We start from the raw sequence: 14135 nt of genomic DNA on the forward strand, positions 1-14135 counted from the left end.
TGTTTGTGCAGGATAGCGCTGGGGGTGATTACGTCAAAGATTCCCTCTGTAGGTTTAGTTGCATGGAGCCGGGGCATATTTTGTAATGTTACTGTAGCAACTACTATCTGCACAGAAAGGGAACCACCATCTTCCCGGCCAGAAAAATGGCAGCCTTGCCATAGATTACGAAATCATCCCCTGGTGGTTCTTATCTGCTGGGGCTGTTGGTGAAGTTCCTTGGAGGGAGTGCTGCATGTCGTATTACCTCATAGTGAGACTTTGCCTGGTCACAGAGGAGACGAGTCGCAGTGTCTAGAGTGTGATGCAAGAGGAGTGTTTGGATAGACGTATTCCACCATAACACATTTTTCTGTGATTACTACAGCTTTTCCCCCTTTCTGCATACGTCTGGAAACATTGCATAAATCAACGTCCGTCGGTTTCACAAGCACAGCTCATTGGCATTCACCGGGTGAAGATGAAACTTGCATCTGTCATCATTAGAGAAAAAGATGTGGAAAAGATGGAGTGACAGAATGAAAGATGAGATACAGAGAGAGAGAGATAGATTAAGAAAGTCTGTGCCTGCAGGTGATTCAGGTCACCGCTCTCACGGAGGAACCGCTGCCACGGTTACCATCTCTATGGAAACTAGGAGGTGTTCCGTTTCGTCCGAACTGCCATTCTGATGTTTTTGAACAGCCGGTCTCTGGAAAATGGCAGCTCTCTGATACACACACACTCATACACACACATGTTGGTGCAGCTATCCTTATGAGGACTCTCCATAGACATAATGATTTTATACTGTACGAACTATAGATTCTATCCCCTAAACCGAACCCTCCACAAAAACATTCTGCATCATTTAGTATGTATATGTATGATTTTTTAAGTGATTTGAATTATGGGGACACTAGAAATGTCCTCATAAACCACATTTATAGCATAATACCCTTGTAATTACCAGTTTGTAACCTAAAAAAAAGTCCTTGTAAACCACCCAAACCCGCCCACTTATGTGTGTGTGTGTGTGTGTGTGTGTGTGTGTGTGTGTGTGTTTGAGAAGTGAATTTTCCTAGTAAGGAAAATACTCAGTTTATTTAAATAATATTACTTAAAGAGCACCTATTATGGTTTTTAAACATGCCTAATTTTGTTTTAAAGGTCTCATACAATAGATATACATGCATACAAGGTCAAAAAAACACTTTAATTTGCTCATAATTTAAATGGCAGAATTACCTTTTTTTTTCCCAGTGTCAAAAATGACTCGTTCAATGATCCGTTCTAAAGGATTCATTCTACTGTAAGCTCCTCCTTTCTGAGAGCCTACTCTGCTCTGATTGGTCAGATGTCCCAGTCTGTTGTGATTGGTCTACCGCTTTGTGTAGTGTTTGAGGGTGGGTCAAAGCTGTTCGCGAGCAGCCAATGAAGACCAGAGGCAGGTTTTTTGTTACCAAATTACGTAGGTTAGTACAGGAAGTAAGTGTGGAATTTCTAACGACTCCACAATAGGTGCTCTTTAACAACTAGTGGCTAATCATCATGGCCATTCACAACCTATTTTACTTCCATAATGTAGCGTATTTCAGAGTGGGTTTGTTTTATCCATCAGGAATTTAATTGAGTATGAAAAATGGGCTCTATATGCTAGGTGGTTGGAGGGGTTGTTGCGAATTTGTGATATCAGCCGTAAATGTCATTTCAGACGCAAAGTAGATTTGATAAGATTACGAATACAAACATTTCATTTGTTTCTTTAGAATATCATGCATTGATTCATATCTGAGAACAGAAAATGTGCAATATTTATTGAAAAGAATGTTGGTAAAGTTTAGAACTGACACACCACTTCTGTTAATCCAGCCAGGCCAGTACAGATATTGGTTATTGCAGATAATATTCACCAATTAATCACTACTGCAATGTTATCTAGCATGTATGATCGGGCAATTTTTTGTTGTAGGCCAGCAGAAGAGCTTCTTGTCTTTACATCTGGAGGATATGAATACTAATTTGAGGAAGATGACTTTCTGTTGCACCTTGCACTAATTCTGTTTCCTATTTTTTGATAGGTACTCATTTAGAAAGGCTTAAAATCTTTTCAAATCTCTGGAAACAGAAGAGTGGCATAGAAATATGTGTGCTGAGAAATATTTCATAGATTTCCACTGGTATTTCCTTCCTTAGTAGAAGCTTCATTGAATAGGGATCACCATTTGCCACATACTAATCTGAGCCAGTGTGGATCAGCCTAAATTAGATTTGAATGTGTGTGTTTGTGTGTCCATCCAACTATGGACTCTTTTCACAGAGTTCAGTGATGTAATTAAGCTTTAATTTAGCATGTTAAATCTAGAAAACCTTTTCTCTCTTAATGTACATTATTTAATGTATACTTATATCACTGTACTTTTAATTATTAACCTGGCATTAATAAAAAAAGAATCCAACAAACTGGTCAGCACTGCTGTGATGTGGTTTCAAATACAGCCGCTGAGGGAGTGACAGTAAAAAGTTGGCATCTTTTTCTCTGCTCACTGCTGTAATCCATCTTTCTTTATTTTTCCCTCTTTTAGCAACTCGCTAAACAGGATAAGTGAATTTTTTGTCTTTTGCTGTAAGCGGCAAAGGGCAAACCAATTGCTGTGATCTCCTATTTACCTTTATACGTTTGCGACACTGTCTACCTCATTATAGTTTGCTTCAGCGTTCCAAACCCATACGTTTGAAAAAGGGTCTATTATTTGGGCTGCGCTACGGAGTGTACACATTTGTGAGTCTCTGTTGGTTGATACTCTTTCTATAGAAGGAGAATTAAGTATGTGTATGTGTTTTGATCTCTCTGGATGGGTTGTTGGAGTGAGCAGGTTGCTCCTGGCTCTAATCTGATTCTATAATGTGCTTAGAAGGATCTTTGTTTCCATCTGCTGGTCTTTGCTGTGTTACATCATTGCAGCTGGCAGCAAGAGTGTTGTGTGTGTGTGTGTGTGTGTGTGTGTGTGTGTGTGGGAGAAGGGGCAACACACTGGATTCTCTGATGTCAGCCCTAGTAACACGTGCATCAGACATGCACTGCCCAGAGTCTCTCTCTCTCTCTTGCTCTCTCTCTCTCTCTCTCTCTCTCTCTCTCTCTCAGCTTGTAACTCTTCTTGTCTTTGCTTTTAAATGAGCAACATTCTGTGATCTGAATGAATATGATAATGGTTTTTCAAATTATTTTAATAATAAAATAATAATAAAAAATTATTATTTTTTACCAATAATCAAAACAAGCAAGTACAACCCCCCATTATTTATACTATGATCAATGGAAACATGTGTAAATGCTTCACCCTGCAGCCACCCCCCCCCCCCCACCCCCCAATGTTCAAGTGAAATCTACACACTTGATGCTGGAGTACTTGCACAAACAGCATGAAAGTGCTGATGAATCACTGGCAGTTCACAGCCATCAAAAAGCTTGACTTTTACTGAAATAAGGACACAGTGGAGGATATATGAAAGATTCATGAAATAATCTTGTAGTTGGATGTAACCATCCATTAACTGGCCCCATCCTTAAACCATAAAATAAAGTCAAGTTAATGTCTCTCACGAAAATCATTTTGCCAAGCGTGCTGTAAAATATTACCAGTGTTTCCTTGTTGTGGGTTTTTAAAAATGTCTTAATATATGTTCCTGGATTTTAATGTTTACAGTCCATTGGTGTGTGTTATTCCAAAGCAAAAATGTCATTCTTTCAAAAATGTAATCTTTAATCAAAATGTGATAAATTGCTTTTTTCTTGCTTGCTCTGCTCTAAAATATTTCATCAGGTAGATATTTTTGATATTGGGTGGGTGTGATACAATTACAACATCTGCCTGTCAATTTAGGGTCTTATGGACCCTTTTAACAGAATGTGATTACACATTATACTTTTTATTACTTTTTATTATATTACCTTGAATTAGTTTAAAAAAATGAGTTACCACAGATGAGGTTTCTAATACAGCTGCTGAGGGAATGACAATAAATTTGCCATCTTCTCTCTTCTGGCGGTCGTAATCCATCTCTCTCTATTTGTTTTCTTCATCTGGAACATTGTGGAAGCGTAATAGTGCCGTTTTTCTTTTGATGTTGGAGCAAATGGGTAAGTAAAAATTAGATTTGGCGTGTTCTCCCATTTACTCCCATTCACCGCTATCAGAGTTTAACCTGCAATCGTTTATTTCTGCATTCCAAAACCCGGATGTGTGAAAAGGGTGTATTGATGACCTTTGTACACTAAGTAAGATTGTTTAAATCTATTCATTCAAAAGATTGGTAACTGATATTCAAATGAAAATCTGCCTCAACAATCTCAATGAAATTATATTAAAAAAAAATCCTGTAGTCATGAATGACACGCAAGGTAATGGAAAAGTTAAAGCGTTAGTTTACCTAAAATATTTTAAATTATTAAAAATGTTGTCATCATTTGCTCACTCTCATGTCATTCCAAACCTGTATGACTTTCTTCCGTGACTCATTCTCAATGAGTGAATGGTTACTGAGGCTGTCAGTCCCTAACATTCAGACAAAAGAAAGTTATACGAGTTTGAAACGACATAAGGGTGAGTAAATAATCACAGAATTTTCTTTTTTGAGTGTACTATCCCTTAAAGGGAAGTGTAGGGTGGTTTCTGATGACGGTTCTAATGGTCTATTGTTTTGTTTGTGTTTCAGATCAACTTGAGGCTCATATTGGTGAGTGGAAAAACAAAAGAGTTCCTGTTCTCTCCAAACGACTCTGCGGCCGACATCGCCAAGCACGTGTACGACAACTGGCCAATGGGTACGTTACCATTAACATCCAAACAAATTTATGTTGACAGCGAGGATGCCACTTTTGAATGTGTCCGCCTTTTACTATAGATTGACATTGTTGACTCGTGTGAAGGATTTTAGGGTTTTCTCGCCTGACATTGTTTCGAGTTGATTCCTCTTTACAACCTTTTCTGTTTTTAGATAATCTGTGCGGCAGACAAATTGGTCTGTCTGAGTGAGTGGTAATCCTGAGCAGAGCTAGATTCCATTCGCTGCACACTGACCCAATGTCAATGACATTACAGAGGGAGAAAAATGGAGCGTCTGTGTTTGTGTTTAAATGTCTGGCTGGCCATCTCTCTGCCTGTGTGTCTGAGGAGTTTGAAATGGGGTTTACACTCAGATATTCCTCATCAAGCACCTTTTTTAGCTGAAGCTGTATGTTATTACACACACGCTGCTACTTCTGATTTTTGGGAAAGTGCAGATGGTATCTAGACTTCTCTTTCATCTGTTTCCCAACTCATTCACTGTCTTCATGTGTGTCTTTGCAATCTTTCCAAAAAAATTGTTTGTTTTTTTCCCCGAGATGTGGCTGCAATCTTAATAACTCTTATAAAAGCCATCAGCCATTTATTTGTTGTAAATTAAATGAAAATTACTTGAATGTTTGAATACTGTGAAATGTTCTCTGAAAGAGAAAGGCCTTTTGTCATACACGTCCAAAACTTCACTTGGGGTGGTCTGGGATTGAATTAGCCTGTTTTATTCATAGCATATGGGCACAGCAGAGCTGGACATGATGAGGACACAGGATGACCTTAACTTGAGTCTTGTGACTCAATCTCCATTTGGATTGACTCATGGGCGAGAGAGGGGTGGGCTGTATGGATCGAGGAATTCTAATAGAGAAGGTGAATAGAGAGAAAGGAGTGAACTACTAGAGCCTGGCTCTAGAATAACCAAAGTAATGTGTTCGATTCCCAGGGAGCACACTTACTGATAAACATTATTAAAAAATTGCTGTTTGTTTGAGAATCCCGATCAGGGGTGCATTTCCCATACAGCAACGTACTCACATGCATCGTTGTTGAAATTAACTAGCTAGTCACGACTGTTTCCTGAAACCATAGTAACTATGTTGCACATCCATCATTCGAACCACATTGGATGAGCTGTCATTAATGACATTACTTAGGGGTGGATTTATAACTTCTGCAAATATTAAATTATAATAACTCATTTACATGTACACCAGAAAGCCATTTAATATGAGAAAGCTGCTGAAGACACGAAAGCGGCGTGCACTTTGTAATGCGCTGCAATTGTGGGGTTTCCCTGTACATCAGACTTCGGTGATCACCTGACGTACTTGAGCACATGTGCACATGTGCACTTTTCAAAAACATATTAACGGCACATAAGCATTAACATAAACACACAAATGCGGTATTCTCTGACAGAAACTGTGTGTGATAAAGAGCTTTCTCTTAACAGCCTTTAATCCCTTAAACGGCTGCACTCGCATTTATGTAATGTTTCAGAATGCCACTTTCTGCAAAACCCCGGAATAAATAGTTTTCTTAAATGCATGAAAACGTGGTCAGAGTGTTTACAGAATGAAAGATAAATATGGAATTAAATATATATAAGCCTCAGCGATGTCCAATGATGTCCACACAGCAAACTAACAAGGAACTATTCTTCTAACCACAGGTAAAGAGCTGTAGTTCCAACCACACAACTGTGCGATGCTGTTTGCGATTGTTCGTTGGAACTACGGTTTCGGGAAACACCAAATCGTTGAACTATGTTGGTAATGGTGGAAATTGCGACTATAGTTGGCTAACGATGTTTTGGGGAAACGCACCCCAGCCTGACACAGCAACATTGGCTTACCCAATGGTTTGAGTTTGGGACGTGACTATCTTGTTTGTTCGACAAATATCAGATGAAGCGATTGTTCGGGAAACCCGTTTTAAAACATTCCTTTTGCTGTTCTGTGTAGTGGCACTAGTGGTGCACAAACTACACACTTCACCTTTAAATGACAAAACTTGAGTGTAATGGAGCCTGATAGTGATGCAATGCAAGCTCAATGCTCAACAGAGGATTAGAATGGGATCCAATGTAAGGAAACAGGGAAAATCCATTTCTGATTTGTCTTTCTCTTTTCTCTCATTCATTCTCTTTCTCTCAGACTGGGAAGAGGAACAAGTGAGCAGTCCAAACATCCTGCGCCTCATCTACCAGGGTCGATTCCTACACGGCAATGTGACGCTAGGAGGTGAGCTGCTCTCCTTCACTTCTCATTGCCATTATTAATATCAAAACATATCACCCTTGTGCTGAACTCAACAGGGTGGTATGAGTTTGAGGCTTGACTATCTGTTTGTTTGACCAATAGTAGATGAAGGGATTGTTTGGGAAACCTGTTTTGGAGCTCTTTTGATGGCAGAGCAAAAACTGTCCATATCATGTCTAAAATATAAGTTACAATGTAGAAAATGTTTTGGCCGGTAAACAAAAAAATGTGTTTCATGAGGAAACATCTAAATTAACTGATTTTATTTGAGCCAGAAAATGACTTAATATGACTAAATCAACCAAACATGACTATATTATTTAAGGACTGACTAAAACAGATTTGACCTTAGATTGTCACATGATTGGATGTGTCATGGTTTCTTTGACATTGAAGCCTGTTGAGTGGAATACTGAATCAGATGTATCTTAGTGGACTGTTATGACCACACAGATATTTATTTTGGATTTGTGGTGGTTTATTTCGGTCTTGGGTGCGTTTCCATTCCATCACAGTTCAACCAATTGTAAGGAGGTGCCCAGAAATTTAGTTCATGGTCCTGAAACACCTAAGTGTCGCTATAAAGTTCTCAAGCCATGAACAGAATTCACTTCCTAAACTAACATAGAAATATTCCAAGAATGATTCAGCAAGTATTGATTGAAGTACTGAGGAAAATTGGGATACATGGAGTGGAAATGTAGAGATACGAAAAGAATCCAAGAAGGGATTTTGTTTGGCTGACAGACCTGTCATCAGGGAAAGAAAACAGGGAGGAGAGGAAATTCTTTGGGTGTGAACAGGAAGCATTTTTTTATTTGTTTGGCCATCCCTCAAGCAGCAATAAAAGATTGGGTGGGTTTGTGAGTGTCTGTCTGAGAAAGTATTTGTTAATGTGTGTGAGAAAGCATGTGTTTGTATAATTGTATCTATCTATCTATCTATCTATCTATCTATCTATCTATCTATCTGTCTGTCTGTCTGTCTGTCTGTCTATCTGTCTATCTATTCGTCTGTCTGTCATAATCACTTTGGACAGGCAATTTTTGCTAAATTGTGGTTAATTGAGACAATATTGAGACATCTTTGATTTTTGATGATAATGACAACTAGGCTGTGAGGGACAGACATACACTATATTGCCAAAAGTATTTGCTCACCCATCCAAATAATTGATTCAGGTGTTCCAATCACTTCCATGGCCACAGGTGTATAAAATGAAGCACCTAGGCATGCAGACTGCTTCTACAAACATTTGTGAAAGAATGGGCCGCTCTCAGGAGCTCAGTGAATTCCAGCGTGGTACTGTGATAGGATGCCACCTGTGCAACAAGTCCAGTCGTGAAATTTTCTCGCTACTAAATATTCCACAGTCAACTGTCAGTGGTATTATAACAAAGTGGAAGCGATTGGGAATGACAGCAACTCAGCCACGAAGTGGTAGGCCACATAAAATGACAGAGCGGGGTCAGCGGATGCTGAGGCGCATAGTGCGCAGAGGTCGCCAACTTTCTGCAGAGTCAGTCGCTACAGACCTCCAAAGTTCATGTGGCCTTCAGATTAGCTCAAGAACAGTGCGTAGAGAGCTTCATGGAATGGGTTTCCATGGCCGAGCAGCTGCATCCAAGCCATACATCACCAAGTGCAATGCAAAGCGTCGGATGCAGTGGTGTAAAGCACGCCGCCACTGGACTCTAGAGCAGTGGAGACGCGTTCTCTGGAGTGACAAATCACGCTTCTCCATCTGGCAATCTGATGGACGAGTCTGGGTTTGGCGGTTGCCAGGAGAACGGTACTTGTCTGACTGCATTGTGCCAACTGTGAAGTTTGGTGGAGGGGGATTATGGTGTGGGGTTGTTTTTCAGGAGCTGGGTTTGGCCCCTTAGTTCCAGTGAAAGGAACTCTGAATGCTTCAGCATACCAAGAGATTTTGGACAATTCCATGCTCCCAACTTTGTGGGAACAGTTTGGGGATGGCCCCTTCCTGTTCCAACATGACTGCACACCAGTGCACAAAGTAAGGTCCATAAAGACATGGATGAGCGAGTTTGGTGTGGAAGAACTTGACTGGCCTGCACAGAGTCCTGACCTCAACCCGATAGAGCACCTTTTGGATGAATTAGAGCGAAGACTGCGAGCCAGGCCTTCTCGTCCAACATCAGTGTCTGACCTCACAAATGCGCTTCTGGAAGAATGGTCAAAAATTCCCATAAACACACTCCTAAACCTTGTGGAAAGCCTTCCCAGAAGAGTTGAAGCTGTTATAGCTGCAAAGGGTGGGCCGACGTCATATTAAACCCTATGGATTAAGAATGGGATGTCACTTAAGTTCATATGCGTCTAAAGGCAGATGAGCGAATACTTTTGGCAATATAGTGTACATACAGTCTCTTCAATGGGTTGTACAGTTGTTTAAAGTGTTTTTGGATCGTTCTGCTGACAAAACATTATCTTTCCAAGAAATTTTGTTGACAAAACCTCCAGACAAAATGAGTTGTGGAAAATTAGATGTGATCTTGGAGCTTTTTTGATAGCGGTATACAGTGCATGTCATTGAGGAGACGGTAAGTCTATCCTTAATCGTTCACATAAAATCAAAGATGGTGCCACAGTGAATAAGGTCTATTAATCAACAATGAATCCTCTTTAGTTAAAATATGTTATTTTCCCCCTAATGCCGTTTATAAATATTTTTGACCTGTCAAAAGAGTTTTTAGACTATTTACTCATAACTGGGGGGTCTTTCAGTATGTTTTGTCTGGGGAAGCATTTTCCATGGCTGAATAACGGAGTGAGTATAAACTCATGATCAGCTCCAAGTTCTGAACTTGTTTGGCCAATGTTGTGATGGTAGAATTCAGACAGGATTTGCCAGAAAAGTGTCATTTTGATAAAACAGACTTACACCTTCTTGATTTAAGAGAACCAGGGGATGGAGACAGAGTTTGGCTGGTCTTTACAGAGTGGGTCAAGTCAGTGTTAGCTCTTTATAATATACAAGGTTTAATGCCTTGCTTATATCCATGTTGTCTTGTTCCTTTGTCTGGTGTCTTGCATAGTGGTCTACATGCTTTGATATCATAAGTGTTCTAAAGTATAACTTAAATACTGACTTATGTGTCCATTCAGTCCGACAATCTTTTTTTTTTATTTTTTTTATTTCTTGCAGCTCTAAAACTGCCTCTTGGAAAAACCACAGTGATGCATTTAGTTGCCAGAGAGACGCTGCCCGAGCCAAATTCCCAAGGTAACCATTCTGCCCTCACTTTTTCACACGCTCCCCGTCTTACTGCAGCCTTCACTTTGTTCAGAAATGACCAGTGTATATGTGAGTCATTATTTCATACCCTCAGACTTTTTAAAGTTTTGGTTCACCAAAATAACATAGCCTGAACCCTGTCACAAGACAATTTTAGGGCAAATAAAAAAAAAAAGGCACATTTTTTAATATAAATTATATGACCAGTACATTATTTATAAAATGTATTTATAAAATGTATTATTTACTGAATATAAGTGTTTGATTTGGTTTGAGGAACACAAGCAGCAAGTAAGAGTACTTATAAAAGTATCCTTTATAATCACATTTAGACTTGTGGTGTCTGTAACACAGTTGAAGATAAATGGTGTCCATTTCAGACAAAAACAGAAAAAAAATTTTTTTATCTGTAATTTAATGCTCATATAAATGCCAAGCCATGTACTCTGTACTGAAAATTTGTAAATGCATTTTAGATTTGTAATAACTTATGAGACTTATTCCAAGACATTAATTCATAAATAGAAGTGCTTAAATCGGTTAGCACACTCACAATAAGGATGGACTGATAGCATTTGTGTCCGAGACTATCACTGCATATCTTGAAACTCTCACATTAAAGGGTTAGTTCTGCTGAACAAAAACTAAAGGTTTTTAGAAGAATATTTCCGCTCTTTAGGTTCATACAACGTAAGTGAATGGGTGCCAAAATTTTTAAGCTCCAAAATCCACATAAGGGCAACATAGAAGTACTCCACTTGACTTTTGTGGTTAAATCCATATCTTCTGAAGCGATATGATAGGTGTGCGTGAGAAACAGCTCAATACTGAAGTCCTTTTTCCTTCACTTTCACCTTCTCCTACTGTTTTTGGTGATTCACATTCTTCGTGCATATCGCCAGAATTTATATTTATTTTACCACTGGAGTCATATGGATTACTCTTTGCTCCCTTTATGTGGATTTTGGAGCTTCAAAATGTTGGCACCCATTCACTTGCATTGTGAGGACCAACAGAGCTGAAATATTCTTCTAAAAATCTTCATTTGTGCTCTGCAGATGAAAGAAAGTCATACACATCTGGGATGCCAGAGTAAATGATGAAAGAATTTTCATTTTTGGGTGAACTATCCCTATCCCTAAATCTGTGCTGCGTGAACATTTAGAAGGTTTTGCCATTGATTGAAAGCCTGCCTCCCCTATTCCCCTAAAATAGTCACATTTTAATTAGCTTGAACTATTTTTATAGATCATTTATTGTATTAAATGGACTACATCCATAATCGACATTTCTCTTGTTTTTTCTGTTATCTTTTCTCAATTGCAATGCATTATGGGATTGCCTTCCTGGCGAAGGCTACATGCGATGCAAACTTAGAAGTTGGTCAAAAGAAGGTATCTAAGGAGCCTTTCATACCGAATGCGTTTTTGCATCCATCTGCACTGTATTTCAATAGTTTTTCTATTCAAACATGTGCTAGATGGACATATTTGACTGCTGCGCCACATTTTTGTTTATCTCGTGCAGGAGCACATTGTTTATTAGAAGTTTTAAAAACACATCTGCGTTCTGTTTTATTTGTTGCAATGCCTCAAGCTTTACCTTTTGTAACAGCCTTCGCATTGGGAGCACGCGTATAAAATGTTGTCTAGGCAGGCCGCTCACTAGATTTTGAAACAGAGCCATTGTCTATCTAAGCAACGGTGTTAAGATCTTGTGTTTTTGTTACAGGTCAAAGGAACCGAGAAAAGACTGGAGAGAGCAACTGTTGTGTGATCCTGTAAATACATCCCTCCTGTCCTGAATGAGTCTGTTATATTATCCTTTGCCCATGCTGCTGAAACACTCACATAAACAACTACTCACACCTGACTCCTACGAGCACCTGACCAGGACGAGAGCTTCGTGTCACTCGCATGGAAAATCACACCCAAAAGAGAGGACAAAACATTAAGCTGTTCTGCACTGATACAAAACAGCTTCATATAGTTTCTCGCCTGTATTTAAGCCAAAATATGTGAAGAGATTCTAACCCAGAAAGCAGCAGAAAATTAATTACATCACACTTTCTTGCACACACATTCCCACCCTTTCTAACAACTTCACCCACAAACTCATGCACTCATTAAAACAAGCACACACACATATACTCACACTTAAAATACACACTTCTCCCCTTCTGGCAGTTTGCACACAGAAGAGACCCTCGTTTCTCTTTTTGTATTGCACATATTAAATATTCATGATGAGTGAGGAAGAAGAGACTCCTAGATATTTTTCTTTTTCAGCCTGTGAGATGGGGAGATGTGTGAGGAAAATGTATTTACACGGGGTCTGACGAACTTTTCTCATTTAACAAAGCACCAGATGCAAGCTTGGCTCATCACGCCTGACAGATCTGATCGGGAGGTGGAAAGGCATGCCTTGATCTAGGTCTGAAACAATAGAACACGCATACTGGTGGTTTAACCCCTGCCTCGATGCGTCACCGCAACAGTTCTCAGACAGTTATCGAGATCTACTATTCACTGAGCTAATCAACATATGTAGTCTATCTATTTCAGTGCAGGAGAACAAGTATTGATGTGCCTGATGAATGTTAGTGACAGTTTGTTAGAAATGTTTATTATACTTTTCCATATTGAATTAAATGTGCATTTAAAATTAGACATGCTGTGACAGGGGTGCCCAGTCCTGGTCTTGGAGATCTAATTACCTGCCAAGTTACTGTACCTGAGACAACTAGAAGTATCTATTCATTGGTTATTTTTCAATTGTACTAGTTCTCGTGATTTCAAATAAATCAGAAGTCCTTGATTAGCTGGTTTCAGGTATGTTCAAAATTGGAGCATTGCAGGAAGGTAGATCTTTATTAGTAGGACTGAGCATCGTTGTGCTGTGAGCTTGAGATCATTGAGATCAACAGATTTATTGGTTTGATTCTGTCATTCATGGAAAGTCTAAATAATGCATTACCTGGCAAACAAACCGATTGCCATTGCACAGTACATTTGCGGCTGTGTTTTGACAGTCTCTGTTTTCTTTAATTGACCAACCAGTGTTGTGTCTGCCCACTTTAGACAGATCTGAGCTGCTTTTTTAGGAAGGGTAAGATTCATCCCTTTATTTTCTAAGTGTAGTAGTGTAAATTAATGCTTGCATTTCGAGCCAGAAGATTGCTATGGAATGAAGTTTGGTATGATTTTTATTTCCCCTCTCCTTTAAAACATAAAATTTGTTTGCACAACACAGAAACATGAGCTGTTTCATCTACCTTTTTAATATTTTTCCAAATGGGAATTGTATTCGAAGGTTACATACAGTATGTGTAGAGTATATTTAATATGAATCTTATAGAGAACATAACTATAAATTGTTGGTATATATTGGTGTCTAGTGTATGATAGTCTAAAACAGTTAGCTCATTAGCGTTTGGAACAGTGACACGCTGACAATGTAATGTACTTAACAGCAGCAATCCCCTCTAATGGCTGAAGAATTATTGTACTGTGTGTGTGTGTGTGTGTGTGTTTTTTTTTTTTAATGTTTATAATTTGATATAATCTTTTTTCCCCCTTTTTATGTCTCTTTTTGTGGTCTTTGCTTTATGCTTTTTAACACCGCACTAGGTCTGAAAAATATTGGTCCTTATCAGGGTTCAAATCTGTACAGAGCTATTAAGTTTAAAAAAAAAAAAATTGTAAATAAAACTAATGCTTCTCATTCTTTAAACTACAAATGGAAATACATCTATAAACTGAATAAAGAATCCAGAATATTGAAGTGAAATACTTT

General features: G+C 38.8%; 1 protein-coding gene across 1 annotated transcript in view; it reads left to right on the top strand.

Annotated features, from left to right (window-relative positions):
* The window catches only part of LOC127432416 (ubiquitin-like protein 3), a 31038-nt gene extending 16915 nt beyond the window's left edge, over positions 1-14123 (top strand). The window contains exons 2-5 of the mRNA XM_051683464.1: positions 4696-4804; positions 6977-7063; positions 10251-10328; positions 12072-14123. Of these exons, the coding sequence (XP_051539424.1) occupies positions 4696-4804; positions 6977-7063; positions 10251-10328; positions 12072-12124 (327 nt within the window). The 3' untranslated portion in view covers positions 12125-14123. The remainder of the gene's footprint in view (positions 1-4695; positions 4805-6976; positions 7064-10250; positions 10329-12071) is intronic.
* Positions 14124-14135: the final 12 nt, after the last annotated feature.

Source organism: Myxocyprinus asiaticus, chromosome 42 (genome assembly GCF_019703515.2).
Source record: "Myxocyprinus asiaticus isolate MX2 ecotype Aquarium Trade chromosome 42, UBuf_Myxa_2, whole genome shotgun sequence".
NCBI classification, from domain to species: Eukaryota; Metazoa; Chordata; class Actinopteri; order Cypriniformes; family Catostomidae; genus Myxocyprinus; species Myxocyprinus asiaticus.